The sequence below is a fragment of the Phocoena phocoena genome, chromosome 16, assembly GCF_963924675.1.
Source record: "Phocoena phocoena chromosome 16, mPhoPho1.1, whole genome shotgun sequence".
Classification (NCBI taxonomy): Eukaryota; Metazoa; Chordata; class Mammalia; order Artiodactyla; family Phocoenidae; genus Phocoena; species Phocoena phocoena.
The window spans coordinates 81,169,425-81,186,335 of record NC_089234.1 but is presented as its reverse complement, the minus strand read 5'-3'; the positions used below and the strand labels follow the sequence as shown (position 1 = coordinate 81,186,335).

At 44.9% G+C, this 16,911-nt stretch overlaps 1 protein-coding gene across 2 annotated transcripts in view; it reads left to right on the top strand.

The window, feature by feature from the left end:
- Positions 1 to 59: 59 nt before the first annotated feature.
- GNPAT (glyceronephosphate O-acyltransferase) overlaps positions 60 to 16,911 on the top strand; it is a 30,564-nt gene continuing 13,712 nt past the window's right edge. Inside the window, exons 1-4 of one of the 2 annotated variants that reach the window (XM_065893735.1) lie at positions 60 to 293; positions 7,906 to 8,088; positions 12,994 to 13,170; positions 15,092 to 15,221. In XM_065893735.1, coding sequence (XP_065749807.1) covers positions 216 to 293; positions 7,906 to 8,088; positions 12,994 to 13,170; positions 15,092 to 15,221 — 568 coding nt within the window. In that variant the 5' untranslated portion in view covers positions 60 to 215. The remainder of the gene's footprint in view (positions 294 to 7,905; positions 8,089 to 12,993; positions 13,171 to 15,091; positions 15,222 to 16,911) is intronic. The other variant, XM_065893737.1, reaches the window with a different exon arrangement.

Here is a 16,911-nt window from a genome sequence, read left to right as displayed (position 1 = left end):
GGTTCCGACATGCTGCGCACGCGCGCGCTGCAGGTCCCCGCGCGGCTTCCGTCCTGGTTAAGATGGCGACGCCCGGGGTCCTGCGGAGGGGCCGCAGATGGTGCTGCCGCCCTAGGAGAGGTCGGGCCGCCCCGCGCGGAAGAACCGCCCCCAGCAGCACCCCAACCACCGCTTAGCTAAGAATCCCAGGCCACGCCCGGGACAGCGGCCGCAGCATGGATTCTTCCAGTTCGTCTAGCTCTTGCTTCTCCGTCGGCTCCACCAGTCCCGGCGCTGTCGTGCTCCTCTACTCGGTATGCGCCCGGGGGAGCGAAGCCGGGGCGGGGCCGCGGGAGAGGACCCCCTTCTCCTGGTCCCGGCTTCCTCCGGGCCGCGACCCAGGGCCCAGAAGAGTGGGTCCGAGCCTCCTCCCCACCCCCGCAGGAGGGATTAGGTGCTTGATTTGGTTTCTAGGGCAACGGTGTATCGCAGCGTGTGGGAATGTCCGTGTGCTTTTAGAAGTTTCTCCTGGTGATGGTTCCGCTGGTTCCCTCCCGCTCGTTCCTTCCCTTCCCCTCCACCAGGCGTTGGGCCTTCAGAACGCCCCTGACACGGGAACGAGGCGGGGAGAATTGGAGTCTCTCCATCTCTTGCGAGGCGTGTCGGGCTACCTTTCGGTCGAACCCGAGGAACCTGCGGTCTGACTCAGCTTGAGGTAGCCCGTGGCTCCCCACCCCGCTCTTTTGCAGCTGTGATATTCCCGAGAGAAAAAGTATTTGGCTTGTCTGTGGGCATTGAGTTTCTAAGGCTTTACGTTTTTCATCTAAGAAGATTTGGAGTTCTGGCAATTTGCATTGTGTTTCTGCCCTCTGCCCATCATTGTACTTTTTCCACAAGTCATTTTGGAAGAGAGCTTATGCCCCCCGGCCTCTCTCCAGTTCACCCCCCAACCGCCTCTTCTGATTTTAACCGGTCTTTTTTGCCGACGGAATGTTGGTCACTCAGAATTGTCATGAAGAAATTACGAGGTGGAAACTTTGTAGCTCTCAGTATTTCACAACCCTGGGGCAATTGACTTTTTTTTTTTTTAAACCAAATTAAGTTTTATCCACCTTAGGAGGAAATAAAAGAATGCATTTTAAAGTCATGTTACCAGTGTTCTGGCTTAAATATAATGTTAATTTATGTAGGAGGGTCATAACAGGGAAAACACAAGAGCAAGATAAACAAAAAGCTCAGTTTCAGAAAAGAATGTATATACCTATGGCTACCTTCAAATTGGGAGACCAGTGGAGCATGGGGAAACTTCTGTTCCCTTGCTGTCAAGAGCTCTGGGCTTATGATGGCTGCTAATTGCCCACTTTCCCAAGGTTTATCACTTGGACCTCTCTCTTCGTTGACTTAACCGCACAGTGCAGTGGTGAAATAGTTCAACCTCAAAACGTAGGGAGAGAGGGTTGCTGTGTAGCTCTGACTTCCCGTGGGTAGTTTTTTTCAGCCCTCAAGTGGTTTGTGAATTACAGCAATTTTCCACGTGTGTATTAAAGGAAAGAGTTGGTTTTTTATTGCCCCATTCACCAATGATAAGACTTTGGTCACCTTTTTCACGTGAAAAACTAAAGCAGTTAATTGCATGTAAGCCGTTACTGCTTCTGAAGCTGGACAGCCGCCCTCACTCCTCTTGTGATGGCAGTCTTTTAACTTTCATGTTAACCTGAACTTTTTCTTACTGTTTCAGACTGTCCTTATTTCATTCCTCGGCCACACTCTTTTTGTGCAATGCTCTAACTAGTCTTGGAGATATTTAAGATACTGCTCATTGCAGGTACTTACAGTGTTCAGTAGTCAGTATTCTCAGTGTGTAAGATATGGAGGTTAAAGATCCAGCCCTTGCCTTTAAGGACCTCAAAGGATGTCATGAGAATAAAGGAGTCATCGCAGCTAAGTGAGATAAGCCCAGTGATTGAAGCGTGCACAGTATATTGTGGGAGGGCTGAGAAGGAGCGCCTGACCTGCCTGGGGACTTGGAGAAGGCTTCTCAGAGAATGTGACACCTGAGTTGAGATTTTGAGGTATGAATGGGAGGTGAGGGAGAGGAAGACTGTCGTAGGCATCAGTGTAAGAAGACCACTCCTTGGCATGTGTGGGGGAACCAAGATAGGGAAGCGTAGAATAAAGGGGACGTGAGAAACGAAACTAAGGAAGTAGGCAGAGGATATTTCCTAAAGCAATTTTATATGTTTAAACGTCCTTCAGGATAAACTCTTCATTCTCTGGGACACCATTTAAGGATGATCAGATTTGTATTTTTGAAAGTGTAAGAAGACTACTAGGTTTCTGGCATGATTATGTGGGTAACCTCTATTATTGATCCTTAAGCAGAGGCTGTAGAAAGGGAATTCGTTGGAGAAAGGAATCTGATACCGGAGGAATCTGAAGCGTGGAGGTCAGTTAGGACGCTGTTGCAGTAATCCAGGGAGGTGACGAAAGCCTGCAGTGAGGCAGTGGCCGTGAGTCTGGGGAGGAGGGAGAGGGGTGAGTTTGTGTGGTATTCAGGACAGTTGAATGTGGTAGCTAAGGAAGAGGCCGCAGTCTGAAGTTGACTCCCGTCTCTGCGATCTGGCAACTGGGCGGATGCCTTTCGCTGATAAAGAGGAAGAGGAGGGGCTTCCCTGGTGGCGCAGTGGTTGAGAGTCCGCCTGCCGATGTCGGGGACGCGGGTTCGTGCCCCGGTCCGGGAGGATCCCACGTGCCGCGGAGCGGCTGGGCCCGTGAGCCATGGCCGCTGAGCCTGCGCGTCCGGAGCCTGTGCTCCGCAACGGGAGAGGCCACAACAGTGAGAGGCCTGCATACCGCAAAAAAAAAAAAAAGAATACTCAGAACTCAGCACTTCCTAATTATTTTACTAAATTTTCCTGTTACCCATGCTCTTGAAGTTATTTCCATCTGTCACGCTGTAAGGTGGAAATCCTAGAGAACGGTGGCTCCTTGCATCTCCTCCCAGCTCCACATTCAGTGAGGTCGTATTGGTAGCTTGAAATCTGCCACGGTGGGAGCGTGTATACCCCAGAAACTGGCAGATGCTATAAATCAGGGCTCTCCCGTAGTTGCACATTACCGGCATGCTACTGGTGGCATCCCTAAGTGAACTTACCTTGTTTATTTGTTGTCCGTCTTTCCTTCAGCTCCCTCAGGGTTCCTTGTCCACCTTGTTCATGCTGTGTTCTTAGCCTGTAGAACAGTGCCTGGTACGTTTGGGGCTGTCAGTAACTGTTGAATGAATGGATCCACCAGAGCAGTTGAAAGGGAGGTACAAGGAGAGGCCTGTTTAACTAGCAATAAGGAGAGGCCCACTCTGCAAAGTAAGATAGGGGGAAAATCCTTCACGCCATTCTTCTCACTTGGCCTCCTCATTGTATCGTGCTCCTGGGTGAGTATTTATTTTATGATGGTAAATACTTCTCCAGCATGGCGTAGGGAATGCCAGTTAATGAGCAGTAACGCTCAACCCTGGCTGCATGTAGGAATCACTTAGAGTACTTTCAAAAATACTTTTGATAACCCAGGTACCACTCCCAGACCAAATTAATCAAGAATCTTTAGGGGGGCCTGGGCATCAATATTTTAAGTTCCCCAAGTTATTTTAACGTGAAGCCTGGGTTAAAAACCACTGGATTAGACATTGAGTTAGACCAGATTGGAAGAAGTTTGAGCTTTAGACTGTGAATATTGGAGAGCTGTCATCAACAGGGCTCAAGAAGTGGCTTCATTTAGTAATTTATTTTTTCATTCCACAAACAATGATTGAAGGACTGGGAATACAAAAATGTATAAGATACATGACAGGAAGCTCACAATCTTGTAGGGGAGACACCAAAGACAAGTTTATTGAAGTATTCTAGATGAAAATGTAATGAGGATTCCCTGAAGACTTAGCGGAGAAGATGACCGTTTTGGTCCTGCGTTAAAGGGAGAATCTGGACATGGTACACAGAGGAGGTGTACAGAAGCAGTGGTTGATGGCCGAGGGTTTTCCAGGTGAACGGTGGCGAACGGCCATTTGTAAGTGCCCTGTCTCAACAACTGGTACCACCATGCACAGGGTTACGGACAAAAGAGGCTGTATCTGTCTTGGTTAGACGAGGCATATCCCCAACACATACCACAATAGCACGCATGTAACAGATGCTCCGGTGTTTGATAGGAATGCCATTCTTAGAGGTGACTTGAACAAAGCTGCGGGAGCCATGAGATGTCATAGCTTGTTGAGGCAACTAGGTCTTTGTATAGCTGGCTCGTGTGTTGAGAAGTGTGGGCTTGATCGTGCAGTTAACAGAACCGTGGAAGGATTGCAGATGATCACAGCTGGCAAGGTTTTCAAAGGATACATACGTGCTGCTCTGCCTTGCAGGTTCTTGTTCTGAGGACGCCCTCCCTCCCCTCTCCCCCTTTCCTCTTTCCTCTCCTTCTGCTCTCTCTTTCTCTCCCCCCGCACCCGCTCCACACCACAGACACCTCCCCAGCTGATTCTGATCCTTTTCTGTTCCCACACCCAGGACGGCTAAATGAGAAGTCTCTGAGATCTTTTTTGTCCCTAAAATTATATCATTTATAATGGTAATTTGTGGCATTCTACCAAGTCTGAGCCTGTGTAACTTACGCTATTACTTCATTAATGAGAACTGTGAAATTTGAGGTTCTTCAGCCTTATAAGCAGGAGGATGCGATATGTTATAGCGACTGCAGTTTTACACCAGAATTCCAAGCTCGAATATTTTCCCCTCATATATTCTCTATACTTATATATGTAGGCATAAAAATGTTCACGTTCACGTATTTCACACGTTTTACATGCTACCCTTTTATACTTACGCTCCCTATAAATGTTCTTTGCTTCTATCTGTATTCTCGTTGTGCCCTAATGGTGGTCTCAGTTTTTTCTGGGTTTTTTTTATTACCTTAACATTTAATCGGTCAGTTATTGCTCAATTGTGCTATATTGCAAACACAGCTAGATGATGGAAATACAAAGAGGACACAAACCGTCCTGCCCTCAAGGTAATTGCATTTTAGTAGGGAGACAGACATGCAAACGATTACATGTTACGGGACACATACCACAATAGATGTATGTAGAAGGTAACGAAGTCCTGATGAGGAAGGGAGAGTAATTCCATCAGGGGAACTCAAGGAGAGCTGTCCCAGCAGAGTGATGCCAAGGCAAGGGTGACAGGAACAGAAGGGCATTCCAGGCATAGATGGACACGTGCAAAGGCCCAAAGGCATATCAACGAGGGACTGTGTTGGGGAAATCAAATCACTCACTGTTGAGTGGACCATGAGTGTGGTGGGAAGGAAAAGCCAGATCATAGAGGTTCTCATATGACGCCAGAGTGGCTTAGATCTTGTTCTGAAGGAGGTGAGGGGTGTCATGTAAATATTTTAAGCCAGAATTGTGTTTTTAAAAGGGCACATGGTGGCATGGAAGACTGATTCAAAGGGACAAAACATAGGCAGGGAGACCAGTGAGGAGGCTGTCGTGATAAAGAGCACAGGCTGGACATGTGAACAAGGAGTAGACACGATGGATCCTTAAAGGCCGTGTTAGCAGGATGGAACGGATTGCACGTAAGGGGTGAGGGAGGAAAGGTCTAGAATGATGTAAGCACAGGGATGTAGATGGTGTGGGGTTATTGACTGAGATTTCAGGAAAGTAATCAGCTTGTAGGATTGTGCAGAGGAGAGATGAGTTCAGTTTTGGATAAGCTGGATGCGAGAGGAGGACAGGGCAAGGGATTCAGAAGCATAAATATTTGAAACCAGTTGAGTAGGTGAGAGTACTCAGCACTGTGATGGAGATGTTAACATATACTAAAGGAAGCGGGAGGAAAGAAGACATATTTGTAATTGGGGGAGGAAAATTTCCCCCAGGTTGAGAATCTCTGGATTAGAGAAACGAGGTGGGTTTTTTGCTGTGACAGAGTCACGAATTAAAAACCACAGTAGGAACATTTCAGAATAGTTGTAGGTAATGAAAGGAGGGAGTGCTTGAGAATGGTGTCCCACGGTGCGGAGGTCTAGGAGGAACGAAGACTTGAAAGAGGCCAGGGTCTAATGATTAGATTTGAAAGAAATATTAATGTCTGTTACGCTTTTTATAGTAGCAATGAATGAAAAAAAGAGTCCAAACATCCAACATTAAAAGTAATATTGTGGGAGAAACTTAAATGACATGGAGGAGTGTTTATAACATTAAGTAAAAAGAAAATCAGGAGACAAATCAAAATGTACGTGTGGTGAGGGAGGGACTTTTCACAGGCACAGAAAAAAGCATTCACTGAAATGGTCTCTGGCTCATTGGGAGACAGTTGATTTTAATTTTCTTCTTTGTGCTTTTCTGTATCTCCTCAATTTTTATAATGAACATGTATCACTTTGGTAATTAAAACATTACATTAAGCAATTAGGGAATACAGAGGTGACAGTGCAGCCACTAAAATATTTTAAAACAATATTTAATATAGGGAAGTTTTCAGAATACAGTTGATAAGGCAAGATAAACTATATTTCCTAGGGTCCATGTTTTAAATTTAAAAATATGTATTTTTATATCTATGAATGGAAAAAAGGGAACTAGTAAGTGTTAAGAGTACTTATTCCCAGGGTGTAACACTGTGGGCAGTTTATCTTTGCTTGTATGTTTCCACGTTTCCAAATCTTCCATAATTAGCATGCTGAGTAGTATAGGGTAGTGGTTAGGAACAGAGTCTGTGAAGCGATAAGGCTCCAGCTTGAATCTTGTCTCTGTCCCCTGAGAGCTGTGGGACCTTGGCTGAGTTATTTCACTCCTCTGTGCCCTGGTCTCCCCACTGTGAAACGCGGTAGTGATGATAACTCCCTCACAGGTTTGTTGTGAGGATTGCCCCTGCGTATAGGTAAAGTTCTTAGGACAGTGCCTGACGCTTAGGAAGCAACGACGCATGTTAGCTGTACTTATTATTACTACTATTACTTTTATCATCAGAAAAACAAACTTTTAAGAATTAAGAATTCAGAAGTTGTTGGTAGCCTAATAACGAGCAGTTTCAGGGGCTGGTTGGATAGAAGCTGAATTTCAGTCGGTTGAAAGGAGAAAAGAAAGTAACACAGCAAAATACAGACTGCACCATAGTAGCTTATATGGGAGCACTTTGGTCTTGGGTTTGCACCCATGTAGTTTTATTTGATTTGACATAATCTTGATTCTGATGTACTCTTTATTTTTTAAAACTAAGTGAGAGAGGCAGACAGAACAAGTTTATTGGTGTGATTGACGAAACCTGTAAAGTTGATCAGATTACTCTAGAGCCTAATGTCCCACCTTTGCTATGTTTGTTAACTTTCATAAAGGGGCAGTGGCTTTATAAAGATAGCAATCAGAAATATGATAATAAAATATTATAATTCAACATCAATTCATTGATCCTAATAATAGCTACATTTCTTTTTCTTTTGGTAATTTTATTCTTTTTTTTTTTTAATTTTTATTTTTGGCTGCGTTGGGTCTTCGTTGCTGCGCACGGGCTTTCTCTAGTTGTGGCGAGTGGCAGGCTCCTCTTCGTTGCGGTGCGCGGGCTTCTCTTGTTGCGGAGCACGGGCTCTAGAGCGCAGCCTCAGTAGTTGTGGCGCGCGGGCTTAGTTGCTCCGCGGCATGTGGGATCTTCCCGGACCAGGGATCGAACCGGTGTCCCCTGCATTGGCAGGCAGATTCTCAACCACCGGGCAAATCCAATAGCTACATTTCTTTTTCTTACTATGTGAAAACCTAACATCAGAACACTCTGCTCTTGTTCTATGTCATAAAATAAAAATTTTGGCTAAGATGAAACCTTACCAAGGTAGTTTTACAGCATGTGCATTACTTTCTTTCATTTGCCTCATCCACAGAAGGAACTCAAAAAGTGGGATCAGTTTGAAGATGTTTTGGAGGAGAGGAGGCATGTCAGTGACCTGAAATTTGCCATGAAATGCTACACACCTCTTGTCTACAAGGGAATTACTCCTTGCAAGCCAAGTGAGATTAAATGTAGTGTTCTCAATTCTGAAGAGATTCATTATGTCATTAAACAGGTAAGTGATTCCCTCTTCAGCCATAGCCAGATTTGTTCATTGTCAGCAAGTTCTCTTCTTGAGTCTATGAATTTATTTTGCTATTTTTAATGTATCTTTTTAGATTTTGCTGTATTCAGCACATTCATCAAATGTTTATTGTACCCATAATGCATCTTAGCCCCTTTGCTAGACATGCTGCCTAATAGCTAGTTGAGCAGCGTTCTTGACCTCATAAGTGTATAGTCTAATAGGGAATGATGACAGTTGTGCCGGCAATTACAGTGAAATATGATACAAGACATGCTAATGGGAGGCCAGTGTACAGGGGCATTAATTAGTTATAAGAGCAACTAATTTTGTGTAGGGAGTTAGAGAAGTGATTTTATAAATGAGGCCTGAAAGATGTTTGGGGGTTTTCCAGGTGAAGTGGGTGAAGAAGAGTGTTCCTAGCAGGGCAAATAACTTTTTCCCTGTGGTTTTCAAACCTCGTGGCACATTAAAATTATTCGGGGAGGGGCTTCCCTGGTGGCACAGTGGTTAAGAATCCGCCTGCCAATGCAGGGGACACGGGTTTGAGCCCTGGTCTGGGAAGATCCCACATGCCACGAAGCAGCTGGGCCGGTGCACTACAGCTAGTGAGCCTGCGAGCCACAACTACTGAGCCCGCGTGCCACAACTACTGAAGCCCGCGCACCTAGAGCCCGTGCTCCACAACAAGAGAAGCCACCGCAATGAGACGCCCGTGCACCGCAGCGAAGGGTAGCCCCCACTCACCGCAACTAGAGAAAGCCCGCACACAGCAATGAAGACCCAACACAGCCAAAAATAAAATAAATAGATTTTTTTAAAAAAAGAACGTTTAAAAAAAAAATTATTCTGGGAGCTTTTAAAAATCCCTGTGCCTACGTCTCACCCTCATACCAATTAAATCATAATGTCAGGAGTGAGAAACCAAGCATCCGAAGTTTTTTAAAAGCCCAGTCAATTCCAAAGTGTGGTGAGATTTGGGAACCACCAGCTTATTTTAAGGCGAAGAGCGCATGTGTGTTCGTGGTATTGAGAGGTGTTCAGTGGAACCAAGACTGAAGAGAGCAGAGGAGGGTGATGACAGGAACTGGGCTGGAGAGGAGAGCAGGCCACGTCGCGAAGGGCTTTGTGAACCGTCTGAAGGAATTGGATTTATCCTACACACAGTGCAAAGCCCTGGAAGGGGTTCAGGTCGCGGTGTGACGTGATCAGTTTATGTTTTAGAAACACCGTTGTGCTGAAGGAGGCGGGAAGGCTGTGTGGCGCTCCTGCAGCAATCCCTTTGTAGGCTCGTAGCTGCCTGGACTGGTAAGTGCTTATAGAAACAGAGAAACGGTCAGATTTAAGAAATGACCAGTTGGGTGAATGAAGTGAAGGAAAGGAAGAATCAAGGCTGATAGAGCCATTCACTGAGATGGGGACTTAGAAGAGGGCTTAGGAGAGAAGCCGTGCTCTGTTTTGCACACGTCATTTGAGGACATCCAGATAGAGGTCCTTGGCAGGCATGACCGGAGCTCCCCGACGGCGGGCTCTTCTATCATATCGTGCTCCTGTGCCTTGAGGTTCACAGAGAGATCCTGCTTCTTTGACTTTTCACTGGAGGTTAGTCAGGTTTGTGGCCTTGGGAAGATTCTTCATTTTGCAGCGGCACTGGCGTTGGGGGCTGCGTCGCACGGCTTGCGGGATATTAGTTCCCTGACCAGGGATGGAACCCAGGCCCAGACAGTGACAGCGTGGTGTCCTAGCCACTGGACAGGGATGGAACCCGGGCCCAGACAGTGACAGCGTGGTGTCCTAGCCACTGGACAGGGATGGAACCCGGGCCCAGACACTGACAGCGCGGTGTCCTCGCCACTGGAACAGGGATGGAACCCGGGCCCCAGACACCGACAGCGTGGTGTCCTAGCCGCTGGACCAGGGACGGAACCCGGGCCCAGACACTGACAGTGCGGAGCCCTAGCCACTGGACCACCGGGGAGCTCCCAGGAAAATTATGTGTTATCTTTATTATTTGCTGTCTCTTTTATTCTGATTCGGACATATGACCTATGCTCTTATTCGTAGTGTTGTGATCTATCTTGGGGAATCTATTAATCTTGTCTGACTGAACTTATTTAATAAGTGAAGTCAAGTTCTCTCTCTCTCTTTTTTAAATTGCTGTATTTCTGGTGCCTAGCACATAGTACATATTCAATAAATATTTCTTGAATTAATGAATGGAAAAAAAATACTTTGGTCCTATCCCCAGAGATTCTGGTGTAATTGGTCTAGGTTAGGACCCAGGCATTTCTCTTTTCTTCTTCTTCTTTTTTTTTTGTTTCCCCATGTAATTCTAATGCACAGCCAGGTTAAGGGTGACTGATTTAAGCCAGTGTTTTTCAGACCTGAACGTACTGTTGAGAAAAATCATATAATCAAGGTAGATGGGAGTTATTATAAATGCTTGATTACACAGCACACCTGGGCCCTCTTTGTTACCCAGTCATCGATTGTTTCCCTAGGAAACTCCCGTTCTCCAAAATGGCAGTTTCAGTTGCCCCATTCTCCTTGAACCTCCAACCCTACCTTCTCCACTTACTCTGAACAGCTGACTTTTCTTCCTACTTCACAAAGAAAATTTAAGCCATTATATAAGTGAGAGCTGTTTCAGCTCTCTGAGATCAGGCTCCTAATTTACCTGCTTCTAACACCCGTGATTTTCTTCTTCCCTCCTACTAGAATGGAACAGGGATCCCCTTCTGTTCGAGTTTAATCCCTACCCTACTCCTTTGCTCCGAATTCCACCTCCCCCCTCCTCCTCGGGAACTTTGCCTGTCGTCTGTCCCCTCAGTTGTCTCAACTTCTTCCTGTTATCAGCTCTTTACCATCAGCATTTAACATGCTCACTTCTCTTCCTACTTAATTAGACTTGCTTTGACCACATTCCTTCTCTACTTACTAAGCATCTCTTCCTTTCCCACTTCTGCTCTGCTCTTTGAAGAAGTTGGCTGTGTTTTCTATGCTTGTTGCCCTACTTTCTCACCCTTCATGTACCGCTCAGCTCACTGGAATCTGATTTCCAAGCCCCTGTAGGAGCTCTTCCCAAGATGGTGAATGACCTCCTTCTTCCTCGTGGCAGAAATCAACCTCATTCAAATCCTGGATAGCTTTTGGTACACGCGCTCTCCTTTCCAGGACACCACACTCTCCCACTTACCCACCACATCTTTTTGATTATTTCCCAGTTGTCTTCATGGGCTTCTCTTCCTTTTCTGTCTCTTTAAATGCTGCAGTTCCTCAAGATTTTGTTCTAGCCCCTTCTTACCTACCCACTCACTGGGAGTTTTATTTATTGCCAGAATTTTAAGTACCTTCCTTATGCTAATATCTCCGTATTATAATATTACTATATAAAAATAATATATTACCATAAGTAATATAGATAATTAGTATCTATTGCTTCAGCCCAGATCTCTTTTGAGTTTCATACATATATTTTTACAGTTTATTGGGTATCCACTTGGAAATTCCAGAAGCACTCCGAAAGCATTCAAGATGTCTACATCAAAGTCTTGGATCCACCGCACCCCTGTACTGTGTGTATTCCCCCCTCCCACCCAGATTGTCCTGTCTCCAAGAATGCCCCCCCGACATATGCTAGTTGCTCAAACCAAAAATCTGGATGCCGTCTTCAGCTTCTTACTTTCCTCTCACACGCTCCCAGGCACTAAGAGCTACTGACGTGCTCTGCTGCAAATGATGTACCCTCCTAAAATAGCACTGGTCTACCTCTGTCCATCCCTGCCGCCACTTCTCCAGCTGAGGCTGCCTTTATCTCGCAGAGTGCAGTAGCAGCCATTGAAGGGGCTTTAGCCAAGGAAGGATGTGATGACTTCTGCGTTTAAGAGACTGCTCAGGCTTGTGACATGGAGAAGAGACTGAAGAGGGACATCACTGGGGACAAGGAGTTGTAAGACCGCTGCTTCTCTCAGGTTTCCAGGGAGAGGGGTCTATAGGGACAGCACATCAGTCGGGCAAATGAGAAGCCCAGGTGCACAGAATAAGAGGCCAGGCCATTGTCTTCTTCTCTGCTTTCCTCCAGTGCCTTCTGAACAAACCGGCCTTTTCGCCTGTGTTCTTCACCTGTCCAAGTCCTTCCTGTCCCCAGGGGTCTTGGCTTTCCCACTCCGCAGCCTTCTCAACTGGCTCCAACTGGCATGAGCATTTTCTGTCTCGAGGAGGGTCCTCTCCTGGCAATGTATTCTTTCTTTTTAATGCTCCAGTTCTCTCTTTCCCTTCTGATCCTGATTCCTCAGATGTATAGGCTGTGCGACTTCCCTGGTGGTGCAGTGGTGAAGAATCTGCCTGCCAATGCAGGGGACACAGGTTTGATCCCTGCTCAGAGAAGATCTCACATGCTGCAGAGCAACTAAGCCTGTGCGCCACAACTACTGAGCCTGCACTGTGGACCCCGCGAGCCACAACTACTGAGCCTGCGTGCCTAGAGCCCATGCTCCGCAACAAGAGAAGCCACCGCAATGAGAAGCCCGTGCACCGCAAGAACGAGCAGCCCCCGCTCGCCACAACTAGAGAAAGCCCGTGCGCAGCAACGAAGACCCAACGCAGCCAAAAATCAATCAGTCAAATAAATAAATTAAAAAAAAAAACAGCTGCAACAATGTACTGAAAGTAACTAATAAGTGTATGCTCTCAGACACTAGATCTTGAGCAACAACTTATTTTAGAGAATTTGGATGTAAGCTTAAACTATATCAATTTAAATTAAGAAGAGAACATACCATTTTGAGTTATATAATAACATCGGTCCATTTGGAACTGGTCCTACTGATTTGAGCAAAAAGAATTTTGACTTTTTTTTTTTCCAGAAATTTATCCCTGCTTTCCCTTTTCTTGTAGCTTTCCAGGGAGTCCCTTCAATCTGCCGAGGTCCTGCGAGAGGAAGCCTGTGGCATCCTGGATGAAATGAACCACAAACTGCGTCTGGGAGCCATTCGGTTCTGTGCCTTTGCCCTGAGTAAAATATTTAAACAAATTTTCTCGAAAGTGTGTGTAAATGAAGAAGGTATTCAGAAAGTGAGTATTGCTTGTAGAAAAGCAATCTCTTCTTCAATCCCTCACAATTTATTCAACTCAAAGGCATCCCGCTTTGCACTAGAGGAGCGGGCCCTGGTTAGCAGGTGGCATCCAGCCTGAGCAGAAAAGACTCCGCCTCTCTGCAGGGTGTTTTTTCCTTTTACCTTCAGATCTGCAGGCTTCAGACAAACTAACTTAGTCACTTAGTTACAGACTTTACAGACTAAGCTAATGTCAGATGTTCATAGAGTTACAGAAGTCGTACAAAGAAGTTCTATATATTCTTCACCAAGACTCCCCTACAGCATGTTCTCTTTCCTTTCCTCACACACCTTTCTGGTGTGTTTTCCCTATAAACAAGGACATTCTCTTATGGTGTAATTATCAAAATAAGCAAATTAACATTGACACAGTGCTGGTAATACAGATGTTATTCATGTTTCACCAGCTGTCCCAGCTGTGTCCTGTATCGGCAAAAGAAAGTCCTGCATCATGTGTTTCAGTCAGCTCCCATATCTCTTTAGACTCTTTTAATCTAGAACAATTACTTAGGCCTTGTTTGTGTTTCATGATATTACTTTTGAAGAAATCAGGCCAGTTATATTCTAGTGTCCCTTGATTTGGGTTTGAGATGTTTTCTCGATTAGGCTCAGGTTGTGTCCTTGTCAGTGTATCAGCCCAGAAGCACGTGGCCTCCGTTTGCCTGTTCCTGGTGATGGTCACGTTCGTCACTTGGCTGCCGTGCTCTTCGCCAGGCTCTTCGCCCCTGTAGAGTTACTCTTTGTGCCCCTGTAATTAATAAGTATCTTGGGACAAGAGACTTGAAGGATGCTTCAGTACCCTGTTTTTCATCATACTTTCCTCCACGTGTTTTTACAGCCACTGATGTTTTTTGCTTGAATCAGTTATTACTCTTATGATTGCCAAATGATTTTTCTAATTCTGTCACTCCTGTCATTTAATTGTTTACTTTTTTCTGAAAGTAAGAGCTTTCCCTATGAAGATTATTTTTATTCATTTGTTTTTAATATCTTTTTTCTCTTACTAGGAAGCTCTTACCTTCACCGGCCTTCCTCCTCATACCTTTTAATGCTTTGTTTTTATTCAGTCATTTACTTTGCGTCCAAGTATTTCTTCCTGCTGTGACTGATTTCTAGATTGCTGACTTACGTCTGCATCTCTGTCGGAGAACGTTTGATACAGTGTTGGGAACGGGGGATGTTGCTGGCTATGTCTTGTTTGTCGGTAGGTTATGTATTTAGATTTCAGGAAAACAGACACACGTTGACACAGTGGGTATTTTTGAAACTGACAGCCCGAGGAATGGATCGGGAAGCTCGGATGCATCCCTCCCTGCTACAAGGCGCCCACTCTCCCTGACAGTGAACCTAGTGCATAAATAGAGAAATACCATTCCTTTCCTTGGTCCTAACAATTTGTAATTTTTTTTTAATCTCCCTGAGAGAAGTTTTGTTTTCTCTTCCTACAAACTACCAGTCAGTCTAGCGCAGTGGCTGACAGTTGACTTTTTAATTCAGACCGACAGATCCAGTCCTAGCTCCACCGTGTATTAGAGGCATGACTATGTCACAAATGAGGAAGTTAAGGCTTAGGCCTTATGTACAAATACGTGGTATTAAACAATGCATGTAAAATGCTTAATATTGCTTCTCAGCTAATGCGTGTTAGTGATCATCACCATTATTATTATGATCCGTAAAATTTATTTTTGCTGTCCTTGCGTTATGGGAGATTGTTTAACTAGAACTCTGAAATAAGTTCTGTGCACGTGGTCGGGAGACAGAAAAGCATTACTCGCATTCCCTCCATGCATACGCACATTCTTCCGTTTTCTGATTTAAGACACGATTTTAATAATACGAAAGCTGAAATTATTCAAAGTGTAACATTTGTTTTAAAGCTACAGCGAGCCATCCAGGAGCATCCTGTTGTTCTGTTGCCCAGTCATCGAAGTTACATTGACTTTCTGATGCTGTCTTTTCTCTTATACAACTACGACTTACCTGTGCCGGTCATAGCAGCAGGAATGGGTATGCATTGGTTTTCTCCCTTTTTTTGATTATAAAAATTAAGGCATTCACGGGAATGATTTTAACAGTGCCGAGGTTATTTGAAGAAAATGATGAGAATAGCTTCTCCCTTCTTTCTTTCTTTCTTTTATTTATTTATTTATTTATTTATTTATTTTTGGCTGTGTTGGGTCTTGGTTGCTGTGCGCGGGCTTTCTCTAGTTGGGGTGAGTGGGGGCTGCTCTTTGTTGCGGTGCGCAGGCTTCTCATGGCGGTGGCTTCTCTTGTTGCAGGGCACAGGCTGTAGGCACGCGAGCTTCAGTAGTTGTGGCAGGCAGGCTCAGTAGTTGTGGCGCACGGGCTTAGCTGCTCCGCGGCACGTGGGATCTTCCCAGACAAGGGCTCCAACCCATGTCCCCTGCATTGGCAGGTGGATTCCCAACCACTGTGCCACCAGGGAAGTCCCTCTCCCTTCTTTCTGCAAGTCCCAGTGTTTAATAGGTTGGATTCTGTCCTCTGCACGGTGCTTTACTGTGCCTACCCAGACATCAGCAAGCATATATGCACATAGGGTTTTTGGTTCAGGTTGAAAAATGAGATTATACGACCTGGATGTATTACCTGCTGTTGTTATTTTTATTTGGTAATATATCAGTGGCTATCTCTGTAGGTCAATAAATAGATCTAAATTCTTATAATGTGTTTTTCAATTGTGGTAAAATGCACAAAACATAAAATTTACCATCTTCAGCAGTTTTTAGTGCACATTCAGTAGAATTAAGTTCACATTGTTGTACTGTCATCCATCCACAGAAGTCTTTTCACCTTGCAAAACTGAAATTCTGTCCCCATTAAACACTTAACTCCTCATTCTGTTCTCCCTCCAGCCCCTGGCACCCAGCACTCTCCTTTCTATTTCTGTGAGTCTGACGGCTCCAGATACCTCTGTAAATGGAGTCAAACAGGATTTGTCCTTCTGTTGCTGGCTTATTTCACTCAGCGTAACGTCCTCAGGGTTCATCCATATTGTAGTGTCTGTTGGAATTTTCCCTTTTTTAAGGCTGACTAATATTCCACTGTGTGTATATACCATATTTTGTTGATGCATTGATCCATCCCTGGACACCTGGGTTGCTTCCACTTTCTGGCTCTTGTGATTAGTGCTGCAGTGAGCATAGGTGAACAAATACCTGTTTGAGTCTCTGCTTTCAGTTCTTCCAGGTATACACCCAGAAGTAGAATTGCTGGGTTAGATGGTAATTTTATTTTTAATTTTTTGAGGAACTGCCATACTGTTTTCCACACGCAGTCACTGCACCATGTCACACTCCCACCAGCAGGGCACAAGGGTTCAGTTTCTCCACATCCTCTCCAACACTTGTTATTTTCTGTTTTTTTTTAGGTTTTTTGTTTTTCTGTTTTTAATAATAGCCACCCTAATGGGTGTGAAGTGGCAGCTCATCGTACGCTTGATTTGCATTTCCCTGGTGATTAGTGATGTTGAGCATCTTTTCATGTGCTTGTTGGCCAATTCTATATCTCCTTCAGAGGAGTATTCAAGTCCTTTTGGTTGTTTGTTTTCTTTGTTGTTGAATTGAAGGAGTTCTTTATATGTTCTGGATATTAACCCCTTATCAGATATGTGATTTGTAAATATTGTCTCCCACTTCACTCTGTTGATTGTATCATTTGATGAGCAGAAGTTTTTAAT